The following is a 13,631-nucleotide window of genomic DNA, read 5'->3' as shown; positions in this document are numbered from 1 at the left end:
AATTGCTTCCTTTAGAGAACATAAAAAGGCCTAAAACTCCACATAGGTAAACATACCTTAACCTTAGTACCAAACTGATGGGGGATTGGGAGGCATCACCTCCAGGAACTGGTGCCTACAGACAGAGACAAAAATGGGGAATAGAAACAGGAAGTTTACGAGCTTCAGTCTCTATCAGTCCGAGATGTCTCTATTTATAAAACTAAAGCAGCCTAATAACTGTATGTTGACATGTCTGAGATTGCATAGTAGCAATGTAGCCATAACTGACCTTGTTTGTACATGTATTCACTTGGCAGACGATTGTTTCCAAATTGACTTACAGTGCATTCAAGGTATACATTTTATCAGTGTTTTCCATGGATATCAAACCCATGACCTAGGCATTGTTAGCACTATGCTCTACCTTTTGGCTACAGGACTGTTTCAAAGGTGCTACATTTATGTTGTATGCACTATGACTTTTTTCTCCAAAAGTTCAGGCTCTACCTGTGCAGGGTTAGCGGTTGTGGGCTGGCCGTGTGACAGGGATGTATTTGGTGCAGTTTGTTGAGCGCTGGGTGGGGAAACTTGAGCTGAGCCCTGGCCAGCACCATGAGGTAGATCAGGCTGGAGGTGACTGCCGTAGGCTTGGAAAATCTATAAATGCATGCATTTGCCCACACACACCTTTACAAAATATGTTGTAATTATATAAATGACAAAATCTGAATTATTTTTATTAGAAATGCATTTGATTAATTTAACAACACTACCAATAAACAAAGTTCTTTATCCACTACTTACCTCTGTATTCTGCGGTCCCTCTTTTACTCTAGGTGACTGTATGAGGAAGATAGAGGGTCAAAGGTCAGGGGTCAAACAAGTCTCTTATGATCATTTGGGTTATTGTTATTTAGATTTGGATTCATACACACTGTAGTAAGGAGAGAAGCAGGGAGATAAAGTTATTCATGGATAATATGTTTTCCCCCGTTTTCATGGAAAATGAACTTGTTATGATTACAAGGCCATAGTTTTAGCAGGGCTCGACATTAAGGCTTGTCCGCTTGTCCGGGACAAGTGGATTTTTTGTAAGACAAGTAGAAGAGAAAATTAGTTGTCCGACCGGACAAGTTAAATTTCAAACAAAATAAAATGCCATGTTACTTCACGTTATGTGCCACTCATTACGTCTATTTTACAGATTTAATTTAATCGATTTGAAACTAACAAATTTTTTAATAAACACAAGATTTTGACGCATATCCAAGGGTTTGTGCGGAGTGTGGAGCGGGCACTGCATGGAACAGAGGCGCGGGCGCGAACACTTGGGTTTTCCTATCAACAGTGGAAACAACTTAAATACTCTATCATGTCTGGTCATACTGAAAATAATAATACATAATTTGCAACTACTTTTATTTGTGTAAACTCACAATAACAAGAAAACGTGCTTTTGCAAAATAAAATAAAACAATCAGGCGGGCTTTCATGGTCTCCGTGAACTGAAACTGAACTGAAACAAAATATAGTCTATGTAACGTTAGGCTAAAGCTTGAAATGTCCACTTTTAAAGAACCAATTCGAATCGAAAGAAAATAGCCTAACGTTACCGTCTGATTATGCAATCCATATGAATTTCTCTCTAAAGGCGCATCCGCTTTACATCGGAGATGGAGGTATATTTCCAGCAAACACTGATTTAGAAAACATTAAAATGCCTCGTTATTTTTTCAGGTTATAAACAGACTGTTTATAAATCACCTATAGCCTAAATTACCTCTCTGTATATGGTTCAGAGTATGGCTCTTCTCATTCAGCACTGCGGAAAAATATCATTACGGGTTTGGCCAATTCTAGCGGTTTTTGACGAGGTTTTGGGCTGGAAAACCTTGCTGGCAGCAGTGGTGGAGAGTTATGTTTCTTCAGGCTCGCAGTCGGCCAAGCGCCAGGAAAAGCTCCAAAAACAAGTCACCTTAAACCAACAACATCATAAAGCGGGAACGAAATTTTTAACCAAATGGAAAGATGAATTCGACTGGGTTATTTATGAAGACGGAGTAATGTTCTGTAGCGTCTGTCGAGCAACCCAACCTGGCTGACAAGTAAGTGACGTTAGCTAGCTAACTTAGCGTCGGCAGCTGTGTAGCTACTGTAAGCAAGCATTAAAGCATTAGTTCACCTCAAAATGAAAATTCCATCTAATTTTCTCCTCCAACTTCAAAATCGTCCGATATCTTTGTTTTATTTTATAATTATTAATAAAAAAATAATATTTCAGTGACGTTTCTACATAGAAGCTGTATTGCTATTCATTTGAGTCAAATAAACAAATCTACGTTCAGTGTTTATTATTAATATAACAGATTCATTATCTCATGAATTCATGTAGCTATAATTGTTTCATTCAATAAAGATTTAAAGTTCAATGTTTTTTGAATAAGATGAGTATACCTCAAAATCCATGCTCTAGGTACGCTCAATCATGTTTAGCTGGATGACTTTGACATTTACTGAGAGATATACAACGCACCTTCCGGGCAGTCTAGCAGCTAATATATAATATATATAGGCCTATGTATTTATAGTCTAGCACTATTATATATTGCAAAAAAGATCGTATTATGTAGGACTATCTGTGTTAAGCTAGCTCCATTTGATCCATATTATTCTATTTTATTCAATACATTTTTAGGGTGATGACGATATAAAATATGACGACAGACATTAGAAGCTTCATTCTAAAACCTCAATAGAAGTTTCGAATGTAAATATGACATGACATTTGGTACAGTCTAGTATGAACGGTCAGAATGACCACTATGGCCATTCTAGTAGTTACTAGAATTCGGTAGTTCTCGTGTAATTAGTGTCCTGTGGAAGATCAAAGCGTGTCTCAGCCATGACAGTATTACAAATGTCATAGACAGTAATGTCTTTGTATTGAAGGCCAAGTTTAAAATATATCTCTATAAATTCATAGCATCCAGCTAAAATAGAGCTCCTGGCAGGATTTTGAGGGATCTCATTAATTCAGAAAAACAGAACAAAATATTTTTTAATGAAAAATTATCTCGTAATTCTGAGATAATTAAGTCGTTAATTCAGAAAAACAGAGTAGATTTTTTTCTCAAGTGAATGCAATACGCTTCGTGACGTTTCCAACGTCGCAGACCAGCACAAGACCAACAATTGTGGTTATAAAAAGTATAAATATTTTTTTTTTAGAAAATGAACGATCGTTTCGCTAGATAAAGACCCAATTCCTCAGCTGGGAACGTGCACAGCCCTTTGAAGCACTTCAAAGCCCTTTTAAACTGCATCGATTTGGACTTCAACGTGTTGTTAAGCTTAATCATATTTATTTAGGCATATCATATCAGTTAATTGCCTAGGCATTGTTTCTAATTTAAAATCATCTATTATTTAGATTTCATTTCAACTTTATTTCAATTGCTGAGCAATGGTTGCGCTTGAAGTCCATTGTGTGGAGAAAAATCCTGAAATGTTTTCCTCAAAAAATTTAATTTCTTTTCCACTGAAGAAAGAAAGACATTAACATCTTGGATGGCATTGGGTGAGTAAATTATCATAAAATTTTCATTTTGAGGTGAACTAATCCTTTAACAGCATTTGTATTGGTTGTACAATGTACATAGTTAAATATTACTAGCCATTTGCCTACTTTAGCAAGTCACAGTATTTCCAAGCCCTGATAATGTACGAACTGTAACTGAGATGACGCAGTAAATAATTCCTCTTTCAAGTAACTGCACGGTCTGTATGTTACCAAAGGATCTTGGGACGAAGCTGCAAAACAGTACATAACAGAAATTGTGTAAATGTTTTAAATGCTTTCAATGGTTTGTTCGAATTCTGCATTAGCAAAACACAAAAAAATAAATGAAATTATAAATCTTTACCCGGGCAAGTGACTTTTGTGCAAGGACAAGTGAAACATAAATTTACTTGTCCGAAGGACAAGTGCCTCAAAAAGTTAATGTCAAGCCCTGGTTTTAGTGCTTCATATCATTCAAGAATGAGCTGTCGAAATAAAGACTGTTTTTGAAATTGGTACCATTCTGACATACGCAACCAAATTTCAAGTTACAAATGCAGATCAATATTAGCATGGAGCATTCTATTCAAATGTATAATGAACTACATCCAACATACTCCAATACCCATAACCAAACCCACACTTACAAACATCCACCCAAATGTGTTTTGAGTTGAGTCTAAAGTACTTGCATCAATTCGTTTATATACCTATGAATTTAGGCCATATGACCAGAGACACTGTGATGGTGTCTAGTTAGGGTTACAAAGAGTGTGCCATATATGACAAAAGCAACCTTTTGTATGTTAGTGTCTCACCCAGCAGCAGTCTTATAATAAGGCTGTTAAACAGAATCACGTTGGTTATCAGAGGTCATTGATTTGGTCAGTATGAACATCAAAGGTACAGACAAAATCCTGATACAGATGGCTTCCGGGAAGTACCCATTATCCACAATATTTAATTATAAGCTTGCAATAGGTAATTTTGACACAATTTCTTTGCCTTCTCTTTCAATAATTATTTGGTTAAATTGCCTTTGCCTTAGCACAGTTTAGTCAGTGTGATTAAAGTTTAGTGTCAAGTTTATGTAGCTGAAAAAGTAGCTGATTTTGCAGAGTGATCTCCAAGGCATGTATAAGATTGAATGCGCTAAGATTTCAAAACAAATGGAGTATATGGAACTGTATAGGTAAGGCCTGAATCAACATTATCAAATTTAGAGATCTAAATGATTTTATACTGTGGATGATTATTTCTTGCAGAGATATGCAGAGAAATTGATTATCACAGACAGCTGTGGGTGCAACATCCATCCTCAACCCATTTGTAATCTCTACACTGTTTTTAACTCTGTGGTTGCATAACAAGTCTATTCCCTACTGGAAAACAAAACGGCATAGCTGGTCATTAGTATATGCTGTGTATATTGATATATTGATGGCTGGTAAAAAACACAGGTGATGTGTTGTTTGCTGGTGTTCCAACAAGTCCATTTCCTTGGTTAACAAGCATTACCAGAAAAAACATACACATTTTTCTGGTGAAAAACATGGCTTTGCTGGTCCACCAGCTAGACCAGCATGGAAATGGCATACTGGTTAACCTGGTCTTTTCAGCAGGGTCAGCAATTAGCAGACATAAACTCTTTTATTACAAAAAAGCAAACCCTTTCTCTTTGTCTAGCAATTCTTATTCCTAAATGCCTAGAACTTCCAGTTTCCTAAATATTCTTAAGCTGTACTGTCTAACTGATTAGGTGTGCTTCCTTGTTAGCTGAGCCATCTGTATCAGTGGGAAAATGAAATAACCCTGGGCGGGGGCAGCTCAAGAGGCTGAGAGAAGCGGACTTGTCGCCTTGTGGACTTGGACTGCTGCTCCTTTGGCGGCAAACACAAAACACAATAGTCCAGGGGTGAGAGATGCCACAACAACCAACACTCTTACAAAGAGGAAACACAGAGTGTGCAAACAAGCAGTGCTGTAACAACATTTCACAGTGTGACTTGTACAGAGTAATACAATGAGCTATGTAATATGTTAATGCTTAAAAGAATGCTTCAGCTTCAGTACAAGTTAACCTCTTCAACTCTGGAGTATTTTTCAGCTGCCTTCTGCAATTTTTAACAGTCAAATTTAAAAGCTCACCACTTGCCAAAAATTTGTCTAATTTTTGCTTTATGAACAGTATAAGTGGCACAACTGTAACTACTACAATAAATAAATTTTGACTCATGACTCAGTTTAAAAGAACGTGATTTTAGCTTTAAAAAAAAAAAAAAAAGAGGGAGTCGAAATGATTTTCTTTGGTAATCAACCTAATGCCACAAATGCTGTTGACAAAGCTTATATTGAACCTGGAACCTTCATTTCACAAAAAGGAAATCACTAAAAGTCACAGATGTGTGTGTGTTACCCGTAAGGCAGAAACGGCAGCTTTGCCCTCCTCGCTCTCCTCATCCAGTTCATCATCACTCCATTCCCATTCGCCATCTATTGTTTTATGGAGCCTCCCACTGGAGCCAGGAACTCGCCGTACCTACACACACATACTTAAAGATGAGATTATTTTCTTCTTAATAGATACATAGAATTAATATGAACAACCAAAACACTCTTTTTCTTTCCTCACCTTTTTCGCCCTTTCTGTTATTGTAGGTGCTCTTTGTAGTAATTTGTCCTGCAGATATTCATTATTCTGACAAACAAAGTCCAACAGAAGTTGAAGTGAATCTTTTTGTAATAAACAGTAAGTTACAGATTACAAAATGGGCTGAAACTCAAATTTAGGCCCTGGCCCCCTACTGGGCACATGTGATAGCATCTGAGAACCAAGGGAATTGAGTGCCAGAGTACACTGGATTGCTTCAAAGAGCAGAAAGGAAACTCCATCTGGCAGGGTTTTTATTAGTTCGAGAGGGATGCTGGGATGCTTATCCCTGCTCAAAAATACACTTTTATAAATAGATGAATTAGATAGGTCGGGGTAACTACACATAGGCAGATGCATGCAAACAGCTCATTTACACTTGAATTAATAACATATAAAAAAGAACAAAAATAAACACAATGTCCTCCTGAAAGCAAAAAGGCACTTACCTTGGCTTTCTGGAAGAATTTATGTTTTAAGAGTTCTGATGATGTTGGCCTAAAAAGCAAACAGTATTGAAATACATTTGTTAACATAGTGATGTCAGGCATGTATCAACATTCAATAAAAGTGATGTGCAAAAACATTACTGTAGCTGATAAATGGCAAATAATAACATCCTACTGTATTCATGCTTCATGAGATTCGGTGGCTCCAAAAAATATTGCATTAGATAACAAAATATCAAACCAAATGACAATAGGTGTACGTTTCAAATGTGGATAATTTCTGGCTGTCATAGTGTAACATGCTCATAGTAAATGTGATGAGCTACACCTGTGGTTATTCTTCCAGGACACCTGTGTGTATTGAGGGGAAATGACTTCATACACCTACTAAAATCACCTTGAGACCAGTAGTGGAAAGTTGTAGAAATAGCAATAGTAGCAGAGTTAAATTTGTTTGCAGGTGCCATTTGGTTTGATATTTTGTATGTAAAGCTTTTTCATCCACACAGATTTAAGTGTGGTTTAAGTGTTCAAATACTTTTTAGGGCCACTGACTGTATACAAAGCATATTCATTTATATTTATCAGATGATCCCAAGGGAACATTTAAGCTCTGCTCAGCACCTTTTCTCTGGGTCCTTCTGCAAACACAAGGAGATCATCTTCCTCAAGGATTTTCCATATTTCTTCACAATCTCTTTGTCTGCGATTCCAGTCTCAAGGCAAGGTGGGTCATTCTGCAGAGTCAACATCAACACCTGCAAACAAACACAGGTCTCTGAAACATCAAAATGCTCTTAAAACATAAGGTTACATATTAGTGTCTTAGGGCTGCTGTAAAATTAATTAGAGCTTTGTATTTTATATTTTATCACCTTCATTGGAGGGTATTTGTGGTAAGGAGCAGCGCCGGTGGCCAGCTCTATGGCCGTAATCCCAAAACTCCACATGTCTGCTTTGAAGTCATAACCTTTCACCTGTACATAAACATTCACAGATTTGTTTAACATGGGGGATACATCCATAAACCAGCAATTAATGGCAATTTCCACCACAATGAAGTACTTACATTTTATAAGGGGAGAATAATGGCTTTAATTGTCTAAGTAATTCCATATAATCTCACAAACAAAATTATACATAATGTAATGAGACAACCAGGAGACATGACATAATATGGAAGGCAATATATACAGTATATACATACACCGATAAGCCAAAACATTATGACAAAATCACAGGTGAAGGGAATAAAATGTATCATCTCCTAACAAGGCCACATGTCTGGGAAGATTAGATGGTAAGCGAACAATCAGTTCTTGTAGTCAACGTCTTGAATGCAGGAGAAAAGGGCAGGAGTAAAGACATGAGCGACTTTAACAACCGCCAAACTGTTATGGCCAGACAACTGTCAGAGCATCTCTGAAATGAAAAGGCTTGTGGGGGTGCTCCCGGTCAGCAGTGGTGAGTACCTACCAACCAGTGGTCCAAGGAGCGACAAACTACAAACCGGCAACAGGGTTTTGGGGCGCCCAAGGCTCATAGATGTCCGAGGGCAACGGAGGTTATCCCGTCTTGTCCGAACCGACAGAAGGTCTACTGTGGCACAAGTCACAGAAAATTTTAATGATGGTTACGGGAGGAATATGTCACAACCCACTGCTGTGTATAGGGCTGTGTAGCCGCAGACCGATCAGAGTGCCCATGATGACCCATGTCCACCCACAATGGGTACGTGAGCATCAGAACTGGACCGTGGAGCAGTTGAAGAAGGTCGCCTGGTCCAATGAGTCCCGTTTTCTTTTACATCATGTGGATGGCTGTGTACGTGTGCTGTTTACCTGTGGAAGTGATGGCACCAAGATGCACTGTGGGAAGATGACAAGCCAGTGGAGGGAGTGTGATGCTCTGGGCAATGTTCTGCTGGGAAACCCTGGGTCTGGCCATTCATGTGGATGTCAATTTGACACGTGCCACCTACATAAACATTGTTGCAGACCAGGTACAACCCTCATGGCAATGGTATTCCCTGATGGCAGTGGCCTCTTTCAGCAGGATAATGCACCCTGCCACACTGCACACATTGTTCGGGAATGGTTTGAGGAACATGATGTTGAGTTCAAGGTGTTGCACTGGCCTCCAATTTCCCCAGATCTCAATCCGAATGAGCATCTGTGGGATGTGCTGGACATCAAGTCTGATCCAAGGGGGCTCCACCTAGTAACTTACAGGACTTGAAGGCTCTGCTGCTAATGTCACGTTGCCAGATACCACAGGACGGATCGGTGCTGTTTTGGCGGCATGCGGAGGACTACCGTAAGTTCATATTAGGCAGGCGGTCATAATGTTTTGGCTCATCAGTGGATTTTAAATAATACGTTATAACAAGTTTGTAATCAAAATTTTTTAGATTTATTTTTTATTTTTAGAGCAGCTATACAAAGAAAAACAAATGCAAATAATGTAAAAACACTTTTCACAATACACATTGTTTCAAGGCACCTTTAACGTCATCACTGAGCAATATTATTGAAAATCATACCTTAAAAAAGTCTCTTTAGACCCACATAGAGCAAGCCAAATGAGACTGTGGAAAGACATTCCATGTACTGTATACAATTTCAATTGCATTATTTATTTGGTTGTGGAGCTTTTGGGGTAAGGAGACACATACCTGCTCCATCACCTCCGGTGCCATCCAACAAGGCGTTCCCACAAATGTCTTCCGTACTTTATTTCTAGTCATATCACCACCTGTGGCTAAGAAGGCACTTACACCAAAATCTAGAGACCAAAAATAAAAAGTCATTACAATGTGAAAAAATTAAATAAAAACCAACAAATATTCTGGGGGGGGGGGGTTTACAAAGTATAAGTTGCCGTGTATACTACTGACGATAATGTGTGCATTTCATTGTTAAGTGGTTTGTGAGCACTGAATTGTGGAATGCTGAGAACGCCATACCTGCAATCTGCACGGATCCGTCCTCTCCCAACAAAATGTTTCCAGCTTTAAGATCCCTGCAGACAAACACAGTAGAGCCTGTCTGTTAGACACACAAACAAACTTTGCATGAATACAGATGTTGATCACTCAGAGGGGGGTTATTGGACTTTAAAACTGTTTAAAGAAAGGGCAATGAATTGTCTAGAATTTAGGGTTAAAAAGAGTGTAGGGTGTGTGCTGATTGTTTTTCTTCAATGCAGATGTACTTCAGTAATAAGCTACGATAGGCCGTGCATTACAGTGATTTTACCACAGCTAAGGGGTGTATGGGATCAAAATCTCATCAAATGTTTTGTGGTCATGGATTCAAAAAGGCCTTTTACAATACTTATTAATATAGAAATGCTTACATATAATTTCACCTTTTTTTTTATAATTATATAAAAAATCTAAACAATTTTAGATATGGAGCCAATAACCTATAAACAAATTGTTTGCGGTGTATAATGGGGTGAAGACTACTCTCTGTCACCTTTTTGTTCACTTCAATCCATTTTTAACTCACAAAAAAACAAATCTCTCTTATTAATAAAGCTGCGTATTGCCACTTTTCTTCACAATAAGAAATGCACAGTGACACATACTGTATATTATGATTCAATAAGTCATGAGCCATCACGATATAATCTAGCTGCATTAAGTGCACGCGCTCGAGGGACGAGTGTCCCCGTGACAGAGTGTGCCTCAGTCAGGTGCGGTTTCAATCCCTACCCCTTAGAAAAGCCCTGATCTCAATCCGATAGAAAATGTGTGGGCAGAACTGAAAAAGCATATGTGAGCAAGGAGGCCCACAAACCTGACTCAGTTACACCAGTTCTGTCTGGAGGAATGGGACAAAATTCCAGTAACAGGCTACCTAAAATGTTTGACCCAAGTTAAACAATTTAAAAGGCAACTGTACTATTACTCTGACATAATACATTCTTAAATGTATTTGGCTAAGGTGTATGTAAACTTCTAAATTCAACTGTGTGTGTGTGTGTGTGTGTGTGTGTGTGTGTGTGTGTGTGTGTGTGTGTGTGTGTGTGTGTGTATACAGAGAAGTGCCTCTTATTCACACTGTATATTATGTCAGTATGACATAATATACAGTCCTTCTGCTGTTTAATGATCACAATTGGCCATTTACAGGCTTTTTTATAATTATTTTAAAATGGTCTTCGATATCGCCCTGCGATGGACTGGCGACCTGTCCAGGGTGTCCCCCGCCTTTCGCCCAATGTTAGCTGGGATAGGCTCCAGCCCCCCGCGACCCTGTACACAGGATAAGCGGTTGACGATGGATGGATGGATGAATGGTCTTCGATATCATCTCAAAAACTCTCACATTACATTACATTTTGCTAATGGCAGCATAATTTAATATGGTACCGAAATTAACAACAAGATGATATCCTACCATTTAAAAATATTGGTATTGTGATATTCCGTTAGTACTGGTATACCACGCAACCCCACATGCTAAAGATGTTCAGGAGTGAATTAGTAGGGCCCATGTCTGCCTTACACTGTTCTATCATTTCTTGCATTATATTTTACTGGCCAGCTGAGGGCAGCAGAGATATAAATTAACCCGAGCATGCTGACAGGAAGTACAGCAAGTTAACTTTTGAACATAATGAGACATCATTTTTGTTATCATAACACTCACATTCTCTTGCCATGACGGTCTCCAATCATGCGCTTCAGGGGTGCAAAACCATAATTGCAACCTTTCTGTTGAAAGGCCCACACAGACACACGTATGCACCACACACATATCCACCAAAATACTCTGAAAGGCCCCCAGTTGCTCACTCCCACTGGGCAAATCAAAACACACTAACACCACTCCGATATCCACTCTGAAATGATGCACATTTGGTGGTATTCCTAAAGTGGAACAGATGTTGTGAAACAACTAAAGTGGTTGGTAACAATCCTGCTTAACCTGAACAAGGCTGCTAATTGTTAGCATGTTCCTTAAACATGGGACTTAATGAGGAAAGAGCATGTTGGATTTGGAAAATGAGGAATACATTTTCAGAACGTATATAAGTGTGAAAGATTATCATTTTCTCTGTTAAAATACTTTCTCCTATCCCAGCTTCATATGCTGTGACACCTACAAGTAAGCCATTCGTAGGTTTTACCAGTTCTATCTGGTAACAGAAATTACACGCTTCACCTAAGCCATGGAAGCAATAGTAGATTATCAGGAGACAGATCACTACATTCCAGTGTCAGATATTCGAAATTCTTCCCAGAATTCAAATGTATCAAAAGCCAGATGGTACTGGGCAATCTAAAGTACATCAGAACAATAACAGAATGGTTTCCTGAGATCTAAGCAACGAGGATTACTTAGAGCGTAAGCAATGATGTCACCCATCTGTGGGAGCCGTGACAATGATTTCTGGCTTTTCCCAGCCGAAAGAGTGTTAGATGAATAATAATAATAAAAAAATTTAAAAAACAGTAATTATTTATATGCGGCAACTCGTCAATAACATCAAACCTCATTGGTTCTTGTGTCATAAAGTTTTGGCAAAAGATTTGCAAGAACAAGTGAAGTTTAATGTTTTTTAAGCCTTCAGAAGACTCGGAAAATGATGCACGAGCCACGTGGATTACTTTCATGACACTTTTGGGTGCTTCTTTAAGCTTTAAAGTGAATCACTATTAACTGTCATTGTAGGGAAATTAGTGATCATGACATTAAAACACCTTTTATGTTCCACAGAAGAAATAAAGTCTTTGGAACAACATAAAGGTGAGAAAATAATGACTTTTTATTTTTGGGTGAAATATTTCTTTAAAGAGGACTGGGAATGCACTTGAGTCCATTCACACTAGAACAGAAAGAACCTCAAAGCTTTTTCCTGATAATTAGTCCATTCTCAAAGTGTGGCGAGGGTGGGAGACTCGTCGAGAATATGAGAGGAGTTGGGTGATGATTTTTACACCCACCTGCTGGACTTCTCATGGCTGTCATGGATGATGAAAAAAGTAGCTGGAGTGCTCACTTGTAATAACTGACTTCATGCCAGTTGTAAGGCAGTGTCTAATTGCATAACCCCCCCCCCTCTAAAAACCAGAAAACACTAAATACAAATAAGAATACTTCTAACAACACAAAGAAACTGCATACAAAATGACAGTAGAGAGCTGTATATCTTGTGCATTATATATTACAATATATACAGTTGAAGTCAGAAGTTTACATACACTTAAGCAAAATAAATTTAAACTCAGATTTTCACAATTCCTGACATTTATTTGTAGAAAACATTCCCTGTCTTAGGCCAGTTAGGATCACTACTTTATTTTAAGAATGCTGAAATGTCCGAATAATAGTAGAGAGAATGATTTATTTCAGATTTTATTTCTTTCATCAGATTGCCAGTGGGTCAGAAGTTTACAAACACTTTGTTAGTATTTGGTAGCATTGCCTTTAAATTGTTTATCTTGTGTCAAACATTTTAAGTAGCCTTCCACAAGCTTCTCTTGGATTGTGTTCTTCGGCTTGCAAGCCTCACCCTTTTTCCTCCAAACATAACAATGGTCATTATGGCCAAACAGTTACATTTTTGTTTCATCAAATCATTTTGTTTATATGATTAGAAAAAAAAAGACCTCATAAAAGGTTTTTGAATTCCTCTAAAAAGAAATTACAGAGAAAAAATATTGCCACCAAGTAAAAAAAAAAGTTAATTTCTGACATTGGTTCACACTTGTCTCAAACCCCTCCCTTCACCTTCCTCCCATATGATTCAGATTACAGCCCTGACACATGCTTAAGCTATGCCCTTCCATAACTGCATGATAAAACACTTTCCAACTTTCAAAAACTTCAATATGAATTAGAATTAATCTGCTTCTAAAAATCTAAAAAATAAAATAAAAACTCTCAAAACGTCTCATAAGGCAAAATTGACCTGCCGTCACACTGGTGGTACAGTACAGAGGAGAGAAGACAAGGTCTCCATTGAGATTCAGAGCCAA

General features: G+C 38.1%; 1 protein-coding gene across 1 annotated transcript in view; it reads right to left on the bottom strand.

The window, feature by feature from the left end:
- The window catches only part of LOC127634003 (serine/threonine-protein kinase OSR1-like), a 71,136-nt gene that overhangs the window by 7,603 nt on the left and 49,902 nt on the right, over positions 1-13,631 (bottom strand). The window contains exons 5-14 of the mRNA XM_052113391.1: positions 9,606-9,661; positions 9,315-9,424; positions 7,516-7,617; positions 7,265-7,398; positions 6,641-6,689; positions 6,174-6,239; positions 5,958-6,080; positions 787-822; positions 490-639; positions 57-115 (exon numbers count right to left, since the gene is read on the bottom strand). Of these exons, the coding sequence (XP_051969351.1) occupies positions 57-115; positions 490-639; positions 787-822; positions 5,958-6,080; positions 6,174-6,239; positions 6,641-6,689; positions 7,265-7,398; positions 7,516-7,617; positions 9,315-9,424; positions 9,606-9,661 (885 nt within the window). The remainder of the gene's footprint in view (positions 1-56; positions 116-489; positions 640-786; positions 823-5,957; positions 6,081-6,173; positions 6,240-6,640; positions 6,690-7,264; positions 7,399-7,515; positions 7,618-9,314; positions 9,425-9,605; positions 9,662-13,631) is intronic.

This window comes from Xyrauchen texanus, chromosome 41 (genome assembly GCF_025860055.1).
Source record: "Xyrauchen texanus isolate HMW12.3.18 chromosome 41, RBS_HiC_50CHRs, whole genome shotgun sequence".
In the NCBI taxonomy this organism is placed as follows: Eukaryota; Metazoa; Chordata; class Actinopteri; order Cypriniformes; family Catostomidae; genus Xyrauchen; species Xyrauchen texanus.
The sequence above is the reverse complement of the archived record's forward strand: the minus strand, read 5'-3'. Positions and strand labels throughout refer to the sequence as shown.